The sequence below is a fragment of the Lacerta agilis genome, chromosome 3 (genome assembly GCF_009819535.1).
Source record: "Lacerta agilis isolate rLacAgi1 chromosome 3, rLacAgi1.pri, whole genome shotgun sequence".
Classification (NCBI taxonomy): Eukaryota; Metazoa; Chordata; class Lepidosauria; order Squamata; family Lacertidae; genus Lacerta; species Lacerta agilis.
In genome coordinates this window covers 81,985,554-82,012,022 of record NC_046314.1, presented here as the reverse complement: position 1 = coordinate 82,012,022, position 26,469 = coordinate 81,985,554, and the positions used below count along the sequence as shown (strand labels likewise).

At 42.9% G+C, this 26,469-nt stretch overlaps 2 protein-coding genes across 2 annotated transcripts in view; one reads left to right on the top strand and one right to left on the bottom strand.

Annotated features, from left to right (window-relative positions):
* Positions 1-1,266: 1,266 nt before the first annotated feature.
* On the bottom strand, positions 1,267-18,804 carry RNF8 (ring finger protein 8). The gene is given in 11 exon segments (XM_033144566.1): positions 1,267-1,523; positions 1,526-1,612; positions 3,770-3,974; positions 8,431-8,538; positions 8,847-8,936; positions 9,816-9,878; positions 12,108-12,430; positions 12,433-12,847; positions 14,872-14,927; positions 14,930-14,999; positions 18,621-18,804. Coding segments are annotated over 11 exon segments (1,653 nt in total). The 5' UTR covers positions 18,744-18,804; the 3' UTR covers positions 1,267-1,410.
* A 4,137-nt stretch (positions 18,805-22,941) lies between these two features.
* Positions 22,942-26,469, top strand: part of AARS2 (alanyl-tRNA synthetase 2, mitochondrial) — a 31,980-nt gene continuing 28,452 nt past the window's right edge. The window contains 2 exon segments of the mRNA XM_033144564.1: positions 22,942-23,193; positions 24,837-25,025. Coding sequence (XP_033000455.1) covers positions 23,185-23,193; positions 24,837-25,025 — 198 coding nt within the window. The 5' untranslated portion in view covers positions 22,942-23,184.

Sequence of the window (26,469 nt, the reverse complement as noted above, 5' to 3'; positions counted from 1 at the left end):
TGCTGGCTGTTCTGAGAACCCACCCTTTCAGATCATGCATTTCTTGGTGAGAAAACACTACCACTTTATTAGAATGTGGGGGGGGGGGGGATCACACATTCTTATTATATAATTTATAGCAAAAGTTAACATAGCTTTATGGCCTATGTGCCCCTGCATCTTATTTCATCTGCTTGAAACTACACTACCAACACCTTCAGGGCTGAGTAGCCTTAACAACAACAAAAAAAGGAATTTATGAACTTGGAATAATTTATTGACAATAGTAAACTATTGTGGTGGCTCAGAACTACTTGCAACAGGGAATGTTAAGTGTCTTTATCCAGTTAAAAAAGTGTGAAATTCTTCATTAGCATTAAACTAGAATCAATAAAAATAAGGTAGCCAGACTCAACTGGCTAGATACACAGAGCTGAGGAGTACCACACATTCAGAAACATGAAGAAAGGATATTGGCTTATGAAAGTAACTTGAACAGAAATGAAAGGTTTTTCGTTCTTTTATATAAATTGTAACTTTTAAACAAGCAAACAAATAAATAAATAACCCACCTCAATACATATCAAGGAAACAAAAAACAGAGAGAGCTGCCAATCCAATTTGCCTGCTAATTTGAAGCCAAAGCCCCTGAAATGGAACCTGAGTTGCTGCAAACTTAGTGTTATACCAGCAACATTCAGTGAATACTGATAAATATGTAGTGCCACCTTCTGCTCATTCAGAAATGCAGTTTCTTCACTCAGCCAAAGCCTTCCTGCCACACTCTATACACACACACACACACAGACAGAGAGAGAGAGAGAGAGAGAGAGAGAGAAATGCAAAAGCACTGCTACAGTTTTGACTATGTCTGCTCAATTTGGCAACAGAGCTTGAGAGAAAGTGATTAAGATGCTTTTCTGGGAAGCTAGGTATCAAACTCTTTGGGGCTTAGGGCAGGGTAAATTTAACCTTGACAATTTCTCCAGACTTATGCAGCTGTAAATATCCTTATTCTCTTTATGAACCCATGAGTCATGTGTAACAGCTTTCCTACACAAAAAGCAAGTTTGTGCTTCATCACTTAAGCAGTTATTTTGCTGATGAACTGGCACTCTCCAACCTATTAGGAGGGAAGCGTTATTTAAGTTCGGTGGTGCATTGTCAACTCCAAGAATTTTCATAGCAAGAACAGAAACACACGTTTAGTCAACTAGTATGAAAAATGGGTTTGAGCCTAACAGTTTTCGATCGTACCCTTCAAAGATGAGGACATCGCACATTCACTTAAGAAAAGAACAGGACCCTGCCAAGCCCTTTTAATCCACAATTCAAATTCCAGTCCCTTCATTGTTCCAAGTGTCCAATCCTTTCTCCCAGAAAGCATCCAGAGCAGACTCCAAACAGCTGCAAGGGTACGGTGCAGACACTTTAGATAAAATGGTGGCTGTCGGAGTCTCCCTCATAGTCATCACTTTCAAAGCTGCTTAATGACATGATGGACTGCACAGATGTAAGGCTACTGCTCTCGCTGTCTAATGTTGAGTAATGCTACTGCTCTCGCTGTCTGAGGATGTGCTGAGAGTACTGCTCTCACTTTCTGATGCTGGGTTCTCCGCAACAACCTGCTTCCCTGCAATTAAAATACACAGAAAAAAGAAAAGAAAAAGTGATTTTAGGCAAGTGCAGGAATACCCAACCAAAGGATTTATGTTTGGGAGTATATTTGTTTTCAATGGTGCAGGAAAACTACATTTAAAAGTAAAAGCAAAGGGTAATGAGGACTAAGGGGGAGTGGGCTTTGCTTTCAGTACTCAAGGGTGAAGCTTTTATATTCTGCACAGCTCTTGGTCTTTCATACTGAATACTGTCCCTTCCCTTGGGCCAATGCCCACTCTTCTCACAAGGAAGTACACAACTGTCTCAAGGACAATACTTAAGAGGGGGTTAGAGAAGAGGAAGAAAGAGAGATAAAGGAGACACAATGTCTCAACATAAAATCAATACAGAGGTGGAGCAATGCAAAGTGTCTCCATCTAAGCCATTGATGGCCAAACTTGGCCCTCGAGCTGTTTTGGGATTACAACTCCCATTATCCTGAGCTAACAGGACCAGTGGTCAGGGATGGTGGAATTGTAGTCCCAAAATAGCTGGAGGGTCAAATATGGCCATCACTGGGACTCTTAAGCTGAAACTCTAGACTGCTTGTAGCAGACATGCCATCCTCACTTGCAACGTAACAGTTAATCAGTTGGTCCTAGGGAGGTGGTCCCCAAATCCCGCCTCCAACCACCTGAAAGGTCTTTTCTGCCTGTTGTAGCAATTATAATGTGCTGTGCTAGAGGCTACATGATATTAATTGGGTTTTTATTGCTTCTTTTGTTTCTTATATATTGCATATTTTTTGCTGTATTTTTTGCTCCATAAGACGCACTTTTTTCCTCCTAAAAAGGGGAAGTATCTGTGCGTCTTATGGGGCGAATGGTGGTCCCTGGAGCTGAATTGCCCAGGGGCCAAAAGAGGATCATGCTTTTTATTTTACAAAGAGAAAAGGGGGTGTTGAAAGGACCCCGCTCAGCAGCTGATCAGCAAGAGATCAGGAGAGAGATAAGAGTCTCCGGCTCCCTTTCAGCCCCGCCCTCTTGCTCAGGCCTCCATTGTTGAATGTGCTGCAGAGGGAGGTTGTTTGTTCCCCAGGAACATGTGACTGGCTGATTAGATTATCTGTCTGCAGGAAACTGTAGAAAAGGCTCCCTTTCCTTTAGAAGCTGCAGAAATGTGAGTTGAACCCCATAAAAACGGGGCTTTTCCTCTTTGCTTTTCCCCCCTTTGCAAAAAAACTGCAAAACTTTTAGCTGATCCTCAAAAAAACAGGGTTTTTCCCTTTGCAAAAAAAGCTGCAAAACTTTTAGCTGATCCAGGGCTTTTCCCTTGCAAAAAAAGCTGCAAAACATTTAGCTGATCCTCAAAAAAAACAGGGGTTTTCCCTTTGCAAAAAAGCTGCAAAACTTTTAGCTGATCCTCAAAAAAACACCAGGGCTTTTAGAGGAGGAAAACCAGAAAAAAAAAATCCTGGGTTTTCCTCCTCTAAAACAAGGTGCGCCCTATGGTCCGGTGTGCCCTATGGAGCGAAAAATACAGTAACTGTATTACAATTTGAATTCCATAGAAGTGAAATTGTAATACAATCCAATGCAAGATAATAAATAGGAGCAATAAAATATAATTAAAAATCAACACAAATATTTCATATAATGGATGTACTCTCTCCCATCTTCAACCACAAACTATAGACCCACTGCAGACCACCTGAATGAAGCTTGCAGGTAGTCCACGGACCCCATTTGGGATCCCCTGTCCTTTGCTTCAGCAAAGCTAGATTCTAGTCAGCGTCTTCTCAGCAGTTGCATGACAGAAAATTGAATGTAAATGTAATAAATAATGTGTAAGTAATGCTAGCATGAAATGAAGGTGGCTGACTTAGAAGGTTAACCCACATTGCAATATCTACATTTTTCTAAGTTTTTGTATCTTAAGGGTGTTTGTGTGTGTGTGTGTGTGTGTGTGTGTGTGTGTATACATAACAACCTTGCTGTTAGCTTTTAGCTTTGAAATGCTGTCTCCAAAACAGCATCTGAAACTGAAAAAGCTTTATTCATGAACAGAAATAAAGCAAGGCACAGAAGAACCTAACTGTAGTTTGCTATCAATACATTTCTAATTAAACACTAGACTTTGCAGGTGCCAAGGAATGTTCAAATGCCTTAAGAATGGAGGACCCACCTCTCACCTTTTCGCTCTTGTATGAGGGAAAGGTGGCGATGCTTCGTCTCATCATCCAGGTTTTCCACCATCCTATCAATACAATTGTCCAGAACTAGCGATCGTGTCTTGGATAATATCGTCCCTCTACATATTGGACACTCCAGCTTACGCTTCATCCATTCATTGATGCAATAGGAGCAGAAGCTGTGTGCACAGTTGAGAGTGACAGCCTGAAAAGCAAGGAAGAAAATCTAGTACCCGACTGCTCTCACATTCATCACTCCCTTTATTTTTAGAAATGATTAATAATGTATAAGAGAATGGTTTAAACAAATAAGTGCTTTGTATGGCTATTTTAAATTGTAGGATATATTTTTCCCAAAGTTCATATTATATATAACTATCTGGCTTTTTAAAATTCTCCTGACCCCGAGAGTATTCTGGAAGCTCCTGTTTTCATTCTTCCCTGTCCCTCAGCAACCTTTTTCACCCGTGGGCCAGTCCACTTTCCCTCAGACCATGTGGTAGGCCGGACTATATTTTTTTCCGGGGGGGGGGGGGGGAATGAACTAATTCCTATGCCCCACAAATAACCCGGAGATGCATTTTAAATAAAATAACACATTCTACTCATGTAAAAACAGCACGGCGGCCATTTTAAGCGAGGGCACTGGGGACCTTAAAGAGCATTCTCCCCCACCCTAGTCCCAAAATTACACACCCAAACGACACAATCCGCTCAGAGCTGGTCTTACTCAGTGCGACCTCTCAGGCATGTCTCCTGCTCCGTTTTTTTTTTCTCGGCGCATGCGAAGCTGTGGCGGCCATTTTAGGTGAGGGCACTGGGGACCACTCCCAGCCCCACCCCCACCAAAAGCAAGTTCGCCTGCACCACGTTTCCACTGAGCGGTTTGTGTCAGAAAGTCCTCAAGTGCTTACAGATGGCAGTTATCAAATGGTTTGTATCAGAAAGTCCTCAGGTGCTTACAAATGGCAGTTATAAAATGGTGGACAGGGCATTGTTGCTTTGGCCAGGTCTGATGATGTTGACGGGCGATCCGCCTTTCTATTGGATGCTGTTGGAGTCTTCACTCCTTTTGCTGGTGAGGTATAATAGGCATACCACTTTTTTTGCCTTTATTCTATATTTTAGGCATGACAGGTGTGGGGTTTTTTTTGAATTTTTATGATGCCAGATCCTTCCTTGATGGTCAAGTTACGCTTTGTCCTAATTTGATGCTGTTTGGTGGAGCGGTTTACGGAGAACATCGGTGTCCGCCGCGCACACAATGGGAACATTTATATATATATAGTTACATTAGATTAGGATTTCTATCCTGCTTTTATTTACAGAAGTTTTCAAGGCAGCTCAGAATGGAAATAAAATTCAAAATACTAAAAACAATGTAAGAAAATGAACTGTGAGAACTGGATGCTTGGTCGGTTAGAACATGGTGCTAATAACACCAAGGTTGCAGGTTCACATCCCTGTATGGGACAGCCGCATATTCCTGCATCGCCCAGGTTTGGATTAGATGATCCGCAGGGTCCCTTCCAACTATGATTCTATTAACATCCACATAAAAGGATAAAGAGGAACTGAATAAATGGAAACCAGTAATATTGTGGGTGTGTCTATAAACTAGGAATAACATATCATTTATTTACAGGTAGGTAGCCGTGTTGGTCTGCCATAGTAAAAAAAATATAAAAAAATCCTTCCAGTAGCACCTTAGAGACCAACTAAGTTTGTTCTTGGTATGAGCTTTCGTGTGCATGCACACTACTTCAGATACTCTGATACAGAAGTCACCATGACCCCTTATATATAGTGAGAGAGGGGTATTACTCAGAAGGGTGGTGGGAATGGGTGATTGGCTGATAGGTATGGAAACCTGTTGCTGTTACGACTGCAATTGGTCTTACAGGAAAAAGCAAGGGGTGAGATGGCTAAAGATAGCTTTGTCATGTATAATGAGATAAGAATCCAATGTCTTTGTTCAGGCCAGGTCTCTCCATGGTTTTAAGTTTGGTAATTAGTTGCAATTCAGCAACTTCTCTTTCCAGTCTGTTTCTGGAAATTCCTTTGTAGTAAGACAGCTACTTTGAGATCTTGTATAGCATGTCCTGGGAGACTGAAGTGTTCTCCTACTGGTTTTCTCTGTCTTGTGATTTCTGATATCAGATTTATGTCCATTTATCCTTTGGCGTAGGGTTTGGCCTGTTGTCCAGTATAGAGAGCTGAAGGGCAAATATTATTTATTTGTCGCTATAAGGAATGAACTTAGACATGTACGACTTCCGGCGGCGACGCCATTGCGGAGCAGTCGTGGGTTGCCTCGGCTGCGAGGCGACCCAGACCGTCCCGGGGGTTGGAGCCCCGCTACCGCAAAGCGGGGCTCCGATGGGGTGCGGGAAGAGCGTCCCGCACCCTGGGCTCCCGGCTATGCCCACTGTGGCTCCGTACCCCTTCCCTCGCTCCCCCTGTAAAGGGGGAGTGGGGGTTGAAGGGAAAACGGAGCCGGGCTTCAGGGGACATGCCCCAACCGGGACGTGGAGCGGCGGTTGCCCCCGCGATGAGCGTTAATGTTCTACCTGTCAAAGTTCGAGCTAAGAATCCCGGTGTCGTGAGTATTGGATTTGATTTGTTTTTGCGCTTTGATGACGACCTGGGAGACACTTGGAAAGGGAGCCTGCCTCTTTCCCCTCGGGGGATAGAAATAACTAGCTTAAGAGACTGCTGTTATAGCGATGGCTACAAAGTATTTAAAATTTGATAAGTGAGACTTTTGGATTTCCCTCGGGGCACAAACTGGTGGACAGTATCTCTTTTTAAATTTTTGGTCTTGCGCCCTGGATTCAGGGAAAATGGCGTGAAGGACTTTGACTGAATGGAAGTTACTGGCATTAAGATGGAGAAGTCTGAGAACCGAAACTGCATATTTGACACCTATGCCGCTTCTGCCCTGCTTGGCTTTGTTTTCGGCTTGGTTACGAACTGCGAAATGACCCATGAAGAAAGGATTATTTTACTGAGACTGGAACTGCTCAACCGAAAATTGGAAATATTGAACTGTCATATGTTAGAAAAGTTATACCCCACAGAGGAGACTGTACAGGAAATGGCTGTATTGGAGGAGAACCTTGGCACTGAACTGAAGGGACTGATTGAACAACAGGATGAAAAGATATGGCGACTCCGGAGTAATGGATCGTCCCTTGGGGGTGGCAGACCCAGGACGGAGAAAATTGTTATATCTAACTCCCGAGGTGAGAGCTTGGGAGTGAAGGTGAGAACTTTACGTTTATGTTTAGAAATAAAAGAAGAATGCGATGATGAACCGGAGAGGCTGGGAGAAAAGGTGCGCACCCTGACGTTCTATGCAAGGATTACTGTGGATTTAGTCTGGATCTGTGGACATGCAAAGAAAAAGGACACTTCGAGGAGCAGCTCTGGAGCAGGACGACCAAAGAAAATGGACAGAAGGGGGATAGGGTGAACAGTATTAAGGTATAAAGGAAAAGGGATGTATTATGGTAACCTGAAACTGGTGTGTCAAGACTTTAAGTTTTAGAGAAAGAAAAGAGGTATTTTAAATTTATGTCATTAACAGCAGTTATAGTTAACGAAGATACTTGTTACGATTTATGTTGAAAATAAGTGGATAAGAACTAGAATCTTGTGTGGAATTAACATGAAGCTATAACATGATTTGATTTATGTTAAGTTAAGAATGGGAAAATATTGTTTATTATGAAACAAGATTTGTTAGAAAGAAGCTTTAGATTTTAACTTTTAGATTTTTGATTTTTTAAGATTATGATGGCATAAGATGTTATTAAAGTAATAATTGGGATTGGAACCGAAGGCGAAAAGGCAGGGGAAGTCTGTACCAAGATTCGACCAAGAAATTTTTTTTACAGCATAAGAAGAATTATTGGTGTTTGTGTATTTGTTTATTTTCAGTTGGTGTTGGGTTAATGTGGGTGTTGTATTTGTTTGTTGTTTGTTGTAAAACCAATAAATTCCTATATATAAAAAAGAACTTAGACATGTACATTTTTGAAAGCAATATTTGAAATTGAGATTTTTAGAAATAATCTGTATACTTATTTTAAAAAAGTAGATTGATATTTAACATATTTTAAAGGTATGATAAAATGTAATAATTGTGATGCCAATGGTCTTTTAGTAAGATATTGTAGGAATATTGAAAAGGTTATTATTATTATTAATTATTATTACCATTATTATTATTATTGAATTTATATACCGCCCTATAACCGGTGGTCTCGGGGCGGTTCACAGAATAAAATCAAGATATAAAACCACAAAATACCTAATAAAAACAACAAAAGAACACATTTTAAAAGGGCATAGGATGTATTTATATAATAGGATGTGTGCATTAAATGATATTCTAAAATTTGTATTATCTTTTGGAGTTTGTATAGCATGTATAATGTTCATTTATTTCTTTTAAAGGAAATTGTGTAAATCACACACATATCCCTTCCATGAGCAGGAAGTTTCATGAGCAGACTTCTGCTCACAGAATCATTGGAAATCACAGGAATAAAAATCAGGTTCAGCAACTTTCAAACTGATTTGGTGTCAATAAAAGGGGATTAAAATATATGTACACTTACTACTGCTTCTTAAAGTTTTTATCTTTCAAAGCTTACCTCAATGAAGTGTTCTGAGCAAATAGTACACTGCAGCTCATTCTCCAGTACATCATTCATGTGGCTCAAGGCCTCTTCCTTTTGTGCTCGTGCCTTCTCCTTCTCTTCCTGTAGCCCAGAAGAAAACAAACCCAAAAACATCAGGTACACAATAGCAGAGGAATGAGAATGTATTGGGCACGTGAGGCATACTTTCCGAAAGGTGAAAACTTTATTAAACTTAAAAGCTGCACAAAACAAAATGCCCCTAAAGTTATATACAGCTAAAACCCTCAACTTCACCACAGTTTAGAAATAAAAGTAAGGTGGTGGGAACCTACGGAAAAGCAAGAGAGCAACTTCCTTAAGCAGCAAAGTGGGAGGCTTTGGAGCAAGGTCTAAACTTCGACTGTTGTGCATTTTTCTTCTGTTCATACCTTAGTCTCTTTCAGTTCCCTGTCCTTGGCTTTAATGATCTCTTCAAAATCCTTCTTGCTACGGCTCAGTTCTTCCATCAAAGCACGATGCTGAGAAATAAGATACCAAACAGAAATTCTCATTGTAAAGTTCGCGTGATGGTGCTTCACGGGTAACAGAGCAGGAGCCCAAACAGTCTTTTGGTAGTTTTATTGTGCAAACTGCTTACAGTGCAGAGCTACACAAGCATGTCTGTCTCAATCACTGGCAGAATCCGGGAGTGGCCCCTTCCGGTTCCTTCCCCAGCATCAACTTTCCCTTTTTTTGTGGGAATTCCCTTATTCCAGCGCCGTTTCCCACTGCAAAAAAGGGAAAGTTGACAGCTATGGCCATTTCCCAATGCAAAAAAAGGAAGGTTGACAGCTCTGCTCCTTGCGTTTCACCCCTCTGCGCAATTGGGGTGCCGGAAATGGCGTGCTTCCCTCCTGACCAGCCGAGTGAGGTGAGCGCTGGGTCTCTGCAACATCCCCAAGCTGTCTCCCCGCCAGATTCCCTTTGCCTCCTGGCTGGCTGAGGTGCTGGGGCTCTTTGCAGCATCCCCAAGCCCTCTCCTCTCCCAGCTGGCCCCTTCCCTTTCCCCCCACTGGAGGTGTGGCTGCTTTTCGCACTGAAGAGGTGCTGCTGCTCAATTGGCGTTGGAGCTCTCTGTATGCTAAGAGCGGGCCAGGTGGCAGTTCCCTGACACTCATTAACATACCAATTAGGCATGCCAGATTCTACTTCACATCCTGAAAATATGTCAACCCACTGCACGAATACAACTCATTTCCTCTAAATAAACATAATCCATAAAACATACACATACTTAAAACTTATTTAGGTTAGAAGAACGAATGGGCAAAAGGTATGTAAGGATGTTTTTGTTGGGATTACCTGCACTAGAACCTGGGTCAGTTGCTAAATTTTTGCTGGTTTTGTTGCTAAGTTACCTGCACTAGAACCTGGGTCAGTTGTTCCTTCAGTCTCCCTTCTCCTTCTTCTTCCTTTGCTCCCTAAACAATAAATAAGAGCCTGTCAGTCAAGCATAGGAAAGACATATACAACTAAGAACAACAACATGCAGGATAACAGAAGCTAGTGGATGAATATGCTAAAGGGTGTCAAACAAGTTTTCTTCCATGCAGTTAGAAAATAACAATAAAATGGCTGTTGCCTACACAAAACTGAAACCTGAAAAGGAAATCTTCAATTACTGTATTTTTACAGTATTCCTAATCAGAGACACATACCCCTATACAATATACTTTTGGCATAAACTACCTAATCATGTAATGCCTGGAGTATCTTCACTGTTCTCTCTGCTGTGGTTGTATAGGCAAGGGAGAAGGGCCCTAGCTCAGTGGTAAAGCATCTGCTTTAAGTGCAGAAGATCCCATGTCAATCCTTGGCATCTCCAGGTAGGGCTGGGAGAGAACCTAATATGAAATCCTAGTGAGCCTCTGCCAGACAGATAGACAAAACTGAGACAGATAGACCATTGGTCTCAATCAGCATAATGGAGAAAGTGTTTATTGAACTATGAAATAAAGAGCTGGGATAACACCATGGTTATAATAGCTAGGGCATTAACCATGATTTAGCAATTTAATTGCGTACTCAGGCTATATGCACATTGGTGCCTTGAAATACATTGAGGTTGTTTTTCCAGCGGTGTTTCAGATTGCTGTTCATGCCAGAGAATGAGTGGGGATGTCGTCATCTGATGCCCATTTTCTGATTTGTTTACCCACACTGAACTCCAATTCACTGAAGCTGTTGCTGAGAGCTGCCTGAGAGCTACAGAACTCAGCTTCACCATGACTTCCATTTTTTAATCAATAGAGGCTGTTTAGAAGCTCATCAAACAAGACTCCAGGATACCTATGGATTGTGGCTAACTTCATGTGTACTCAGGTTCAAACACCAGCAGTGGGAGCACACTGGAGCCAGAGAAGGGGTAATGTGTGCACAGCCTATGCTGTGGTTACCAACTACCAAATGAAGCCGTGTTATACACTGCTGTGATAAAACTCTTTGACTTTCTTTCACAGACAGAAGGGGAAGTTCTGTTTTGCCACCCATCCTATTCTTCTTATCCCTTCTCTAGAAGGGGCCATGAGGAATCAAACAGGGACAAAGATAATTAAACACAGTGTATTTCCATTGTTCATTTATGCTAGACACTTTCCTTAGCGCTACTACTTCATCAGCAGGAATTTCATGGGAGTTGCTGTTGGAAGAACTAGAAGCAGTTTAGGGTCAAAGCAAAGAACAGTACTGTAATCTCTACTGAAGTGACTGTGCAACTAGTAGGGAAGTGAAGCAATATTCTGCTAACTACTGTGCCCATCAGACAACAACAATCCATTCACTTCACATTATTTGTATTGAACCTAGCTCTAGGAGAGAGAAGCCTTGCACTTCAGTACTATCTTCTGGTGTCCATCATTCAAATACAGTAAGCTGTGGCTCACAAGCCATAGATGCAGCCATGTTAAAAGCACATCAAATATCCTGAGAGCAACAGTCCATTGTTGCTGATCTTGCTATCTTGCCTAGTCTCACCAAAAGATGCACCATCTGCAGAAATGCACCTCATGTGTCTCACTAATCAATGGGCTTTTTGCAACACAAGAAATTCAAGGAAATTAGGACAGGGAGCAAACAATTCTCTCTTTGCCAATCTCATAATAAAACAACTACAATGAATTTTAAACTGTTGCGCTTATTTTGAAAAATATAAATTCTACGGTGAAACAGGACCAAGTTGACTCCTTCATGCATAATATTTTTATACATGTGATAATTTCTGTACGAAATAAGGTATGGACATGACCGGGCAGCCTAATCAATGTATGAGCACTGAAATAAATTACTGCAATACACTTTGGACATGATGTTGCACATGCTTTTTGCTTGTCGTAAGATATTTCAGTGTAGGAGAAATATTATGATATTAATCTACCCTGTGCTAATAACTAAGCCAGCGGATTTTTTAAGAAGCTATATTATAGTTTCAAACAAGTTGGCAACACTGTTGAAAATAGCTCATTAGGCACACTAAATGGACTAAGAAACCTCAGTGCTGAAAATGAAGGTCTGGTGGTTTGGGAGACTATGGCAATGCTAAAAATGCTAACCTTTCCCCCACCCAATCATTCTTGCTTAGGCACAACTTCAACGCTTCCAAGTTTTCAAATGGTACATGAGTGTGGGGGGTGAAGTATCACAGCTGCACCTACCTCCAATTCTTCACAGACTGTCTTCTGCAACTGCTCCACTTGCTGCTGTTGCTGCTCCTGCTCAGTGCATAGCTGCTCCCTCAGTTCCTGCAATTCCTGCTCCAAAACTTGGATATCTACAGGAGCACACTTCTTGTTCATTTGCCTTACATTCAGGACAGCTGTCTGCTTTTCCTGCATCTTGGCTTTTAGCTTTGTCATATCTGCTAGAGTTTTCATTATTTGTTGCAAACCATTCCAAGATTGTGCCAAATTTGGGGCTTTGTGGTCCTTAGAAAGAAGAGCTAAACCATGCTCAGGCGGAATGGTGCTACAGTGATTTTCTTCTTCTCCTTTTTGCTGGGCCTTGGAGAAACCAACACTGTTTCCATGTTTTCTGTTGTTTGTCTGGACAGTTCTGTCCTGCCGCCCTCACATTTCCCCAAAGAATCATTTTCTGAAGACACCCTGTTTCTTTTGGTTCTGGAATTGGAAGGCCCTTCCGCTCCAGATGCCTCAGATTCTTCCAAGCTAATTTTACGCTTAGCCCTCATGTCTTTCATTTTCTCTGTCAGCTGGTCATTTTTCAGCGCCAGAAATGGACTGACTTTCTTCCATTCTTCCCTTATTAGTGTATATTCATACTCAGCTGTTTCTCTGTTTTTAAAAGGAACTCCTAACTGGATATAGTCGCCTTCGTGTAAGAGATAGGGCCGTGATGGATCAATGCGTTCACAATTCAGCCAGACACCATTTAGACTCTGCGAAAGAAAAATAATAAGCAAGAGCTAGAAAATGTGCTTGTTTTCTGCACATCAGAAAATAAAACAAACAGACCAGAAAAAAACAAGCCAGCAAGGAAAACCTGGCACTCCTCAAATAATACTGCAAACAAACAAAAAACAGTGATCCAGCACTAGAGCAGAATTAGCATGAGACACATGCAGTATTTCCCACTCCAACAGGAAACATCTGAGCCAAGGGACTAGAGCAGATTTTGTATTTTATGTATCCATGCTGATTAAGTGATTTGTCCAGAAAACTAGCAGTTCAATCCTATGCACATCTAATCAGAAGTTAGTCCTGGACTTACTCCCAGGTAAGTGGGACTGTAGCCCAAAGAAATTTATTACAACTACCTGAGAAGATAAATCAAAATTTAAAAACAACAGCCCCTGGTACACATGACACTCAAGACATGATTTATTTTGGAAGTGTGACAAGTCTCAGCTAAACTAACCAAAATCTTTGGCATCTCCACAATTTAAGCTGGGGTCATGAACCTGTGCCCCTCCAGATGTTGACTCCAACTCTCATCAGCCCCAGCAAGCACTGCCAATAGTCAAGAATGATTAGAGGTGTAGACCAGCAACATCTGGAGGACCGCAGGTTCACCACCCCTGCTTTACACAAAACTCTTCCAAAAAAGGGGGGGATAATCGAAAGGATATTTGCTTATCTTTAAAAGGACAGCACATACAACAAGACAAAACAGCATCCAAATCAAAATGTGAGACACAGTGTAGTAAAATGGACAAGAGTGCTGGGTTTGGAACCAGGGATTACTGGGTTCAAATGAATGGCCACTCACAGCTGCCCCTGATGAAGAGGGATAACTCTCAAATGCTTCTTGAAAGAAAAGGCTGCCTAAACTCAACAGGTGGGCTAATGCAAGCCATGTTCTTTCAAACTATCTCTCAGCATTACCACCCGCCCCCATCTGCAAGAAAGAGAACACTGGCTTACCCGCTATAAGGATTACAAGTAGATAATGCATGTTTTAACATTTCTGTAGTACTTTCAAGTATTAAGTGCCACAATCACATGAAATTCATTATACATAACTGCAGGACCTTATTGGTGATTGCACCCCAGCTATGGAATTCGGAACTTCCATCTCACTTTAGGAGTTTGTTTGTTTGTTCAGGTTTTTTGAAGAATATTAACGCCAGAGCTTGTGGCTTCTTTTTACTTGTTTTACTGGTTAATGTTATAAGTGCTATATCTTTCTCATGTATATACTGTATATTTTATATATGTTTTAAAATCCTATGTGCACTGCTGTAGGATTGCTTTATTTATTTAGTAGTAGTAGTAGTAGTAGTGTAGTAGTAGTAGTACTATTTGTGTGCCAAAGGCTTCTCAGGCAACCAGCCCCCGCTACCATGGCAGCTACCCAAAAAAGCCTTTCCATAAGTCTGTAGGCCTTCCTGAACAACAATGTGGCAGGTTTCACTGGTGGGAAGGGGTGACAGTGGAAGGAAGAAACTGCACAAAATTGGACAGAGAAACATTGCACTCACATAATCTTAGGATACCACTCATTATAGCTATTTCATCAATTCTCTAGTCTAGATGATAAATTCCAGATACTATATGAAAGAAAATAATCCTATACAGTGGACCCTACATTTACGTACCACCCTGGTTACATAACTTTCAGGTTATGAACACAGCAAACCCGGAAGTGTATACTTCGGGTTTTGCCGCGTGCGCATGCGGAGAAGCGCTCTGCACTCCGTGCGCATGCGCAGAAGTGGCACCTCTAGTTACGTTTTTTGGGGTGCACACAGACCCCCGGAACGAATTAAATTCATATCCGGAGGGTCCAAAGTTTACAGAATCAGGTATACATTAACACAGTCATAAACTGTTCCACAAACGGCATACAAAATTAGCTTTTCATGTAGTTCGCCTGGCATTCCAGCTTTCCTAATCACATTTTCAAACTGGATTCCACATTCAGCATCTTTCAAGTCAATTCATTTCTAGTAACTTTCTGTACCTTGTTATCAATCACTGTCCACTGCCCATCAGTATTTTGCTGGAAAACACAGTGTTCCGGGAGATCATCAAAGGACAGGATTTTGACATCAGTTGGTAAGTAGCACCAGTTCCTCGACCTATACTTACCTAAACAAACAAACAAAACAAGCAATTAATAATCTCCTTTACCAATATCTGCAACTTATCTATTCTGGATTTTAATGCTGTGAAATGGGTACTTCATTAGTTTCTTACAGTAATTCAAGGGAAGGCATTAAGCCACCATACACACATTCCATTATTTTACTTGCAGTGCCAAGATTGTTTGATATGTCAATGTTGGTTGCAATGAAATACAGGCATATAAAAAGAAGATTTCCTGGAATGTCAAGATGCAAGTTTGGGGCAAGTACTCCTTGGTGAGAGAACCACAGCATAAATTTAAAATCACAAAATATGCAGCAAAGCATGGAAATATATGCTGTTAGACCTTTAAAATATGCCCTTTAAGTTCTTCCCAAAGTTCTCCTCTTCCTCTAACATAGAAAATGACCACATTTGGGAAGTTAAAAATGGTTTACTTACAAACTCTTCAAAGGTCACTCATGTACTTTTCCATACAGCATTCAGAAAAAGTGGCACAGGCGGTAAAACTTGGTGAAAATTCCTAAAATATTGGTATACTAACACATAATGGCTTGTAAGAGCCATGCAGTCTGAGCTGCAGCGAGCAGTTCAAAATGTCTTCACACATTGAGCTTCTCTAGTAGACTGAGGTACAATAGGCTTTATTACCTTCCCCTTAAGGTGAGAGCTAAGCTAGCTAAGTTTACTCTACAGCATTAACCTCTTCATTAATTAGACTTAAACAAGACATTAATTAGACTTAAACAAGACAGAGAAACCAGTAGGAGAACACTTCAGTCTCCCAGGACATGCTATACAAGATCTCAAAGTAGCTGTCTTACTACAAAGGAATTTCAGAAACAGACTGGAAAGAGAAGTTGCTGAATTGCAACTAATTACCAAACTTAAAACCATGGAGAGACACAAACATGTTTCTGTTTCAGTGTATCTGAAGAAGTGTGCCTGCACACGAAAGCTCATACCAAGAACAAACTTAGTTGGTCTCTAAGGTGCTACTGGAAGGAATCTTCTTTTTTTACTATGGCAGACCAACACGGCTACCTACCTGTAACTAGACTTAAACATGTTATCCCAGTCAACACATTTCTAAAACCTGTGAACTATTGTTGTTGTTCATTAGCTCTCCACAAATGAGTATTTGTTTATTTATAAAGAGAGCTATTTACTCTAGTAGGCAAATCCAAAGTAGCCTAACAAACAAGTCTGAGAATGCCACTGCAATTATAAATTCTTAAAAATCCCATTTAATTCAGCTTTAGGCTTGTATTAAGCAATTGGAGATTTATTCATTTTTCTATGAAGATCAAACTTCAAATTACATTAACATAATACGTAACAATCTGGACTATGATGTCAATAATATTGTAGATAAGCCCCTTTCTGGTTACATTAAATGCTTCATTTCTCCTTCCCCAAAACTCTGCAGTTGATGCATGGCTTTCAAAGCGCCTCCAGGGACTTAAAAAGAGGGAAGGCTTGTCTAGATCTTTTCAAGCTGTACAACTTCTGTATGAGCAGGGATTCTTGGAGACTCTGTCCTGCCCTCTGGCTCTTATCACAGTTCAATCTCACCATATGGCTTCAGAGATTATCATGTTCATAAGTACAGAGCTTCCAAGTAACAGACACAACCGACAAATCACAAATTTTCTCCATCCTGTCACTTGTAAGGTTATCACACTTTTCTACCAAAATAACTGCACATGAACCACCATCCTTTGAAGATCTGTCATATCTTTCACTATAGTACCTTGTATTGGTTCTTTTGTTTATTTTAATGCACTGTGAGCCACTAAGGAGGATATAAATTTTAATAAAAGCTTGAAACCTTCCACAGCATTTGTTCCCAGAATTATGGTCAACATTTTAATCAGGCCTACGGAGCCTGAGACTCAAAGTGAAAATGTATCCATGGGCTTAAGAACACCTTTGCTATTGCAATTCCATTTTGTTTAAATCAGAAGGCTTATTGAGCTGCTGATGCAGGCTACTATTCATTGAACTGCATTTCGCTTGGCAAGTCAAAAGCTTGCAGGCTAGCTTTAGATTATGCTAACTACTTTGTCACAACCAGCAAAGCTGTTCACTAGATTTCAACATACAGTATTGACAAGTTTTAAGTTAGGCAGGGGAAACTTTTTTTAAACTGCCTTATAGAAGTACAACTGAAGGTCAAATCTTTAATGATGAAGATGTGCCAGCATGTGTTAGGTTTCTATGCCTCTCATTGTTCAGTCACAAGACTGTGTTTATGCATTCCACAGATTGTTGGATTGTTGTTGGAATCACAGGAGCGGAAGTTTGCTGTACATTGTTTCTGTTTATTGTTTCTTCTTCATGTTTTCTTTTGTTCTGCCTTATACTTAGTAATAAACGTAGTTTGTAGCACACACCTCTGCTCAGTCCGTCTGTGTTTTACCCTGCAAGATATCTGAATATGTGTCCGGTGTCTGCAAGGCACGGGTCATAGTACGACGTCGGGAAGGCTGTGTCGGAATTCCCTGGAGAGCTGCATGCTCATCGCTGATGGGGGAGACAGGCTGGAAACATTGCTGCGTTATGCCTGGGGGATCGTCCTTGCCCCCACTAGACCCAACAGCATGGACACCTCTGTGGCTACGATCTTAAGCACATTCAGGAGAGCAAGTCCCATTTAACTAAGTTAAGATATAGCTCAGAGTGAAAATGCTTAAGGTGGTCCCGACATTGCCTTAGACTCTTACATCACTTTAATCTAGATTCTAGAAGGAAATGAAGCAATGTTTGGGCACACATATGAACTGACCCGAACCCCACAATCATCATATGGTAACACAAAAATGGGTCTTTTCTGTGGTGGCTCCCTGCTTGTGGAATGCCCCCGCTAGGGAGGCTCACCTGGCACCTTCATTGCATATTTTAGGTGTCAGGCAAAAACACTCTTCTCCCAAGCCTTTGGCTCGTTAAACAATGTTATGCACTTCTGTGTTTTTATATTGTAAACCACCCTGGATGAAGGACGGTATAGAAATTTAATAAATAATACTGGATGGAAATTACAGGGTAGGGCAACAAACCACGTTTTGGTCCACTATGCTGACTGTTGAGGGCTTTGCTTTATTTGCTGTTTTATTTCTGCAGTTCACTGCTTTTTTATTGTATTTATTGGCTTTATTGTTTTACTGAACGTTACCCTAAAAGTTTAAACTGAAAGATGGGACAAGCACTTTAAAAACAGAAGAAGAAGACCCATTCAGCCCCAGCTCTAAATTTTGGCCCTTTAGGGCTGACCTAATTCTGCTCAAGAGTCAGACCGAGGCTATGGGGAACCATGGGGTGGGGAAAGGACAAGAAGTAGCAGCTTCAGTTAGTGGGCTGAGAGTGATACGGTACAAGAGGCAAATGGAAAAGTTAATATCCGCCTCCCAGATGCTTTATTGATCCCACAGCCCAGACCCGGACCACTCAGCTGAGGGCAATTCGCGCGCTCCCCTCCGAGGCAAAAGTGAGCGCAGTTCCAAAAGCGGGCAACAGGAGGCGCAGCTTTCCTTTCCCTTTCCAACATGGTCCCACACTTCGCCGCCGCCCCTCAAAGCCCCGGCGCTCGAGGAGGGGGGCAGCTCTCGCCGCGCGCTCTCTCACCTCGCTGCCGTCCTCCAGCAGCAGCCACTCTTCGCTCATCCCCACTCTCTTGAGGCACCAAATTTGACCCGGCCCCCCTGAGGGGCGAGAAACCCTGCTGTCCCCGCCAACGCACTCCGCCATCTTCAGCGGCCCGCGCGAGCTGCAGGCAGAAGCAATCGCTCGGTTCCGAAGGAACAGGTCGGCTCCGCCTGCCCTAGCTCTTTTCTTTTTTTTTTTTTTTCCTTTAAAAAATAAATAAATAACTACGAGGGCTCTACGAGAGGCTTCATCTGCCCCTCACAAAGATGGCCACATCCCCCGCCCACAGCCGCAACAGACGAGATCAATCGATGCCAGAGACAACCACCGCAGCCGCTGTTATTACGTTAGCTTGTTCGTGAGCTGTATCACAAACAGGCTTCAAATGTGGGGGGGGGGGCGTTTGAATGAGGTCTTGCCAACTGCCGGCCTATTTAAATAATAATTCGTTTGCTGTATATTCATTTACTTTCTTTCTCGTCTGGGTTTATTTGATTTTAAGGAGATAGCTTCCGCTGTTGCTGCTTCTCAGGTTTAGCAACGTTGTTGGTGGCGGGGTTACTTAGAAACAGGCAATTTCAGGTGCTGCAATCCAAGCAAAACAGATGTCGGGAACCTTTGGCCTGCCAGGTGTTGCTGAACTAGAACTCCCATCACTCCCAGCAAGCAGGTCAGTGGCCCTGGAGTGCTGGGAGTAGTAGTTCAGCAACATCCGGAGGGCTCGAAAGTCTCCCACACCGAGTACAGAAGGACTTAAGGAGGGGGGCGCGATTCACACTGAAGTGAAGCCAATAAGGTTTACTTCTGAGTAGACACGTAGAGAATTGCAATGTGAGGGCAGCTGCAGGATGGTATATCACCTGCCATCACAACTCTCAGCAAAGCAGAAAAGAAAAGCATTTGGGCTAGCTTTATAAACTACAAGAGAATACACTAAGCATGTGCAGTTTCATACTTATGAAAACTGCACATTATTCAGCGTACTTTTTGTAATCTATAACAGCTTATTAGTAATGTATGTGTTTGTCTTTATAATGCCTCGGTGTTTATTTTGTGGTACCTTATTTCGTGCATTTTAAGGGAGGAAGCCGGGAGGGACTGTTTTGGGAAATGAACCAGGCCCCCACCCCCCTCACCTTAATGTGGCCTTGCTGCTCCCAGCCAGCACAAGATGCTAGAGTTTCCTGCAGGAGTGTAGTCTATGTGGCTCTTTCATGGACACTCAACTATTATGCTAACCAGATCCAAGAATGATAAAAGTTCTGAAAATGTGTCTCTTAATTTTAGTAAAGTATGAATTTATTACAAAATATACTTTTATAATAATGTGTAGCACGATTACAGTTGGCTATATAAACAACTCAAAAGCTTTCTCAGTTCAAGACTGTCCTGCTAAAGGGATGCTTGTGCTTTGTGGACTGGCAGATCTGACTGGCAACAGAGTCGTTTCTAAGGGAGATAGCCCCGCTGTCGGTGGGGAAAATCTTTATGAGAGATGGAGGCCTTGGTTGCTCAGTGCAGTTTTCTAAAAAGTCTTTGTCCCTGCGCAAAAGAAAGGAAGGGTGAAACAACTGAGTCGCAGCTCCCTCCTTTTTGGGCTCGGTAGTATTGCAAACTACCTGATGCTACCTGCATGAGTTTCACTGCCTCCTGCAGTTTGGTCAAAGACAGGCGTGCCTGGCATGCTCTGGTACATGGGGTCACGAAGAATCGGACACGACTGAACAACAAAAGTATTGCAAACACTGTAGAAACCTGGATATGTAAATAAAATTTGGAGGTGTTAATAAATCAAGTTAAATCGCAAGGACTAAAAATAAAAATAAAAAGCCAGACAGCGCCCGCGGGGTATCGAACTGCCGTTAGGCGATTGGTGAATCTGCAAAGATTGTTCCGAAGTAACCGCTAGGCTAAGCTGGCTCGAGAGAAGGTATCAGCTAAAACATATAAGGAGCCATTAAGCAAGGGGTGTGGCTAACTAGGCAAACAATGTCAACACCCACTCAGCCAAACTCAACGTTATCTGCAAAGTGAAGCTCTTTGCAGATGCGACCGCAGCTCCTTTTACATCCTCTGCACCGCTGGCGTGCACGACAGATGCGGGATCTACGAGTCAGCTTCACCAGACTGAAGGTGTTGCAGGAAACAGACGTGGCTCGGTGTTTGCCCAGCCCACCCCCTACCTGAATAGCTTTTTTGTATGCTCCAAGCGACCTTCTTCCTCGAGCCAGCTTAGCCCAGCGGTTCCATCGACCAAAGCATTGCTGCCTTAGATCCCATAATCGCTTCCAGCGGTTTGACACCCGCGGGCGCTGCCTGGTTTTTTTTTAACTCCCTTCCACTATAACAGTTTCGCTAAATGACGCTTAGATTTGCAAAGCCAAACTTCTACACGATTCTCTGCAATTCTGCCTGAACCCAAGAAAGAGGAAGTTTTTGCGGTCTTGCTTCTGCAAAGTGTCCCATGAACATCGGAGCTGCAGCAAAAAAGGGGGGGCGCCCTAAAGTTTTTCAGAGCAATGGTAGGATAAAAAAAAGCAGCTCCGTAAGCGAGAAAGGGGGCTTGGCGACGGGGAGGAGACGTGACTCTTGTTTGCAGGGTAGCGTTTCATTTTTATTTTTAAATTTATTACTGTATTTCACTGATTGATGGGGACAGGAGAGAAAGCATCCCCCCCCACGCTCTTGTATGCTCCAAGTAGCTGCTTTCCTTCGAGCTAGCTCAGCCCAGCGGTTCCATCGACCAACGCGTAGCTTGGATCCTGCAATCGCCCACAGCGGTTTGAAACCCGCGGGCGCTGCCTGGCTTTTAGCCTTCTCAACTAAGCCGATGAACAGCTCTAAATTATACCTGCGGTAACATATTTACATAGCAAAACCGCTACAGGTTTTGCGAGGATCCTCTCCTTCTCCCAATAAGACTTTGCGCCATCCATCGCACTCCCGTTAGGCCGGGCATGAGGACGCACAGCATCATTTTGCTGCAATTGCCCGTTGTCCCTACACTTGCCAAACTGCACTGTATTGCCAAACTGCACAGATTGCACATTGAAATGATATATGAGTTTATTTTTTGATTGCCACATTTCACCTGGGAGCAGATGATTTAAGTGACCTTTTCTGTTTGTTGTAATTTTGGGCACACTGGATGGGTGTAGAGGGATAAATGGCATCAGTGTTTTCCACTCCCTGTTCACCTACATGACCTGATCAGAATTCGAAATCGGGTCCAAATTCAGCACTGTAATGAACTTGAATTCACACAGACTTTGGTCGCTGTTACAGTACTCGTTTTGCAAGAGAGCCTTCTTGGGCTCAGGTAGTATTGCAAACAGTGTAGAAACCTGGATATGTAAATAAAATTTGGAGGTGTTAATGAATCAAGTAAAACTGCAGAGACAAAACACCAGACAGCGCCCGCGGAGTATCGAACTGCCGTTAAGCAATTGGTGATGCTGTTGCAAAGATAGAGTCGAAGTAACCGCTAGGCTAAGCTGGCGCGAGAACAGATCAGCTAAAACATACAAGAGTATATGAAGCAAGGGGTGTGGCTAATGGTGCAAACAACGTCTCCTCCCACTCAGCCAAACTCAACCTTATCTGCAAAGTGAAGCTCTTTGCAGCTGCCATTCGCAGCTCCATTGGAAATGGCGATTTATTTATTTTTTAAATAAAAAGGACATTACATCCTCTGCACCGCTGGTGTGCCCGACAGATGCGGGATCACGGATCAGCTTCGCCAGACGTGGCTCGGTGTTTGCCTGGCCACCCACCTCCCTATATAGCTTCTCATATACTCCAAGCGACCCCCTTCTCTGGAGCCAGCTTAGCCCAGCGGTTCCATCGACCAACGCATTGCTTGGATCCCCCAAATGCTTCCAGTGGTTTGAGACCTGCGGGCGCTGCCTGGCTTTTGAAACTTGAAGTTCACACAGACTTCGGTTGATATTACTCAATTTTCAGGGGGACTTGCCCAAGACATTTTAGCACTTGAGATATATAGAATAAATAACTCTGACCGATCATGGACTTAGGGGACTCAGAGTCCCATGGGGAGTTGGGCAGCAAAAGCAAACCCTGATTTTTACGTCAGTTCATGGCCCTTAATTTTAAACCAATCTTGCACTGCCACTGGAGCATACGAGACAAACGTCCACCCCTACTTTGGGCTGGGCTGGACATAAGAAAAAGCTGTACAGCCTGGACTTCCAAGTCCGGGAGGAAGGCATTCTTACAACGGCGGACTTCAGAGACAAATCCGCCCTGGCCGTTGTAACCCTGAAGCCACGACTCCCGTAATTCCGCCCTCAGTTAAGATGGCGGCGGCAGTAGCAGGCAAGGGCTCGGTCAGGCGCCTTCTCCGGTGTCCCCTGGCTGGTATTGCAGCTCCTGCCAGGGGGCTCGTTCTGTCGCTTTGCCGTCCTCCGCGCGAGTGCGCCAGGCTTTCCTCCAGTTCTTCAAGGAGCGGCACGGACACCAAGTGGTGCCGTCGGCTCCGGTACGGCCGCGAGGGGATCCCGGGCTGTTGTTCGTGAACGCGGGTATGAACCAGGTACGTCCTAGAGAAGGGCGCGGCGGAGGAACAAGCCCTGCAGAGAATGGTTCCTACCGCTGCTTTGCCTGCCCGGTGCGATGCGGTTGGGATAAGGCATGTTATTCCCATTCCTAAAGGTCCAGTCGAGCTCGCCGCTACCCCCCCTCTTATCTGCCGGACGAAGCAAAGGCCCTGTAAAGGGAGGAGCTCCGGCAGAGAAGGGAAAGTGTCAGGTTCAAGCTGAGGGGAAATAAAAAAACCAAAACAACAACAACAAAACGTTAGGGAATCCAATGCAATTCCATTGGGAATCTTCCTCATGGGACTCGCTTGGGATCCCTTCTTTACAAGCTTTCTATGAAAAACTGCCCTGAGGAAGATTTAAAATCAAAGTCAAGTGGAAATAATATTTTGCTTAATGTATTTGAGTAGATGTTTTCCGGCAGCCAAATCCCACAGGTTCTTAGTGGGGAAACAATATATTTCATTTGGACAAGAAAGCAAAATTAAAATGATTTCCATAGGGATAGCCTTGCGCCTCTTGCAACAAAACCAGCAAAGAGTCTTATGGCACCTTAAGAGAGTAAGAAAAGTGTGGTTGCATAAGCTTTGATAGACTGCAGTTTGCCACATCTGAGTTGCAGGGACACATAAACGAGATTGTAAACAGTGAAGCTGAAAGGAAATACAGTGCACATAAGTACAGGCAGGGATTATTAGTGATGCACATTCACAAAGAAACATAATTGATAACATGTCCTGGTAAGACGGTTAACGCATAAAAGTCAATTGTTCCCATTCAGTCCACCAGCAATTTAAATGAAAATGAAAATCGCAGCAGGTCCCAGGGTGGGTTATAACAATTTTAAATTCAGAATTAAAAACATTAAAAACAAATTGCAGTCACAGGAATAGGACCATGAAAACATACTCAAGTGTGAAAGCGCAAGGTAAAGAGATGCATCTTTAGTATTTGCCAAAAGTTATAGTGAACGTGCCAGATACACCCTTGTGGGGAGGGAATTCCAGAATTTAAATGTATTGCAATCCTTTCAAAAGATGCTCATTGCTTCAAAAAGGGAACTTCTAAAATCCTGGGGCAGCCACCATTTTGCCCATTTCATGTCTAGATCAAGACAATATATTGGGTCATATCCAATGAAATCATACTCTTGAGTACACCCTTTAAAATCAAAGACTTAAGTTACTTCCTTTTGGAGAAACCCAGGGTGGGTGGGTAACAGTAACCAAATAACAATAACAACCCAGTATACAATGAAATACAACCCACCAGTAAAATACAGTGCTGCTGCAGCAACCATTGAGTTATAACGACTCCACACCAGCTCTTGGCTGTAGGCTTGGAGAAAGATATACTTTATGATTTCACTTGAAAGAAACAGTTGGGGGGGGGCAACCAGATCTCTAGCAGGGGGGGAGTTCCAGAACTGAGGTTCTGCCATCAAAAAGATGCTGCCCTTTGTCACCACCTTGTGGTCTGAGCTTGATGGAAGCACCATGAGCAGGGCCTCCCTTGCCATTTAATTGGGCCCAGTAGTTCAACTAGCAGGCTATCAATTTATAGCATGCCTTCCCCTGGATCCCAGCTTCAGCATCTGTTGTATGTGAAAACTGCTTTGTGTTTCTCCTTCACTTTCCAGTTCAAGCCCATTTTCCTGGGCTCAGCAGATCCCCGGAGTGAGCTAGCAAGTTACCGGCGGGTGGTGAACAGCCAGAAATGTGTGCGCGCAGGTGGGAAGCACAATGATTTGGAGGATGTGGGCCGAGATGTTTATCATCACACGTTCTTTGAAATGCTGGGGAACTGGTCCTTCGGTGATTATTTCAAAGTAAGAGATGAGGCCATGCTTTATTTTAAAACACATTACAGTCGTACCTCGGGTTACGTACTTAATTGGTTCGGGTCGCTGTACGTAACCTAAACATACGTAACCCGAAAAATGCGCTTTGCACACGGTGGGTTACACTTCCGGGTTACGCGAGTACGCAACCCGAAGTGTACGTAACCCAAGGTACGACTGTAGGTGTTTCTGTTTATATTTTTAATCTGCTGCAGTATGGTAGAGACAAACTTTTGCTATGATGTTTTGTTTTTAAACCACAATGCCTTTAGAACTGATTTACGCATGCAGAACTGCCCTGAGATCTTTTGATGAATGGCGGTATATTAACAACAACACATATTTACTCGAATGCAATGCACATTTTTTGACCAAGTTACATCATGAAAATTAGGGTGCACATTAGATTTGATGGCACCAGCAAATACTTTTTTGGTTTCAAAGTTTTGAAAATTGAGGTGCACATTAGATTCACATAAATATGGTAATAATAATATGATATCTGGACTGAAATAAGTGGGGGAGTGTATGTTTCCCTATGTAAAGGACAATCTGCATGCATGGGGAATCATAAAATTGTAGAGTTGGAAGGGACCCTCAGGATCATCTAGTACAACCACCTGCAATACACCGGAATATGCAGCTGTCCCATACAAGGATCAAACCAGCAACCTTGGTGTTATCAGCAGCATGCTCTATTCAACTGAGCTATTGTGTGCAAGAGAGAAGAATTTTCACCTTGCCTTGTCCCCAGCTTTCCACAGACAGGGCATTTTGATGTGGGGGAACAGTCGCATATGAAATAAGCCCCCCCCCCACACACAAAGTGGTTTAGATGCAGGTGAAATGGTGCCATATGCTATTGCTGCATGTTTGATATTAGACCTTAGAAAGGTAACATGGGAGATGGTGAAGCAGGAGGTTGTGACTAATTATAAAGCATCTGTTTCCAGCTCTGCATTGATTCAAGAGCAGAGCATTGTGCTTTTATTTCATTTTTAATTGGGAAGCTAACAAGCCCAGTGTGTCGGAGATCATATGCTGCTTAATGCCTGGTTCTTCTTCTTTCACCATTATTAGTTAGTCTTGCTGGCAGCATAAGACCTGTTAATCACCATCAGTCTATCTACTCTTGCATATCGGTACCACAAGATGAGAGCAGAATTCCCTCCATTCTATCCTATGGCTCCAGTACAAAAATAATCAAAGGCAAGGCCAGTCCAACAGTGCTAGAGGCTGCTCTGAGCTACAACAGTGGTGGGAACCCTGCAGCCCTTCAGATGTTGTTCAACTCTTAAGTTCTCACGAGCTCCAGGCAGTGTGGCCAATGGTTGGGAAGGGTGGGAGATGTAGTCCAGAACATCTGGAGGGCCACAAATTCCCCATGCTTGCACTACAAACATCGGAGCTGGAGGAAATCTCTTGTTGGAAC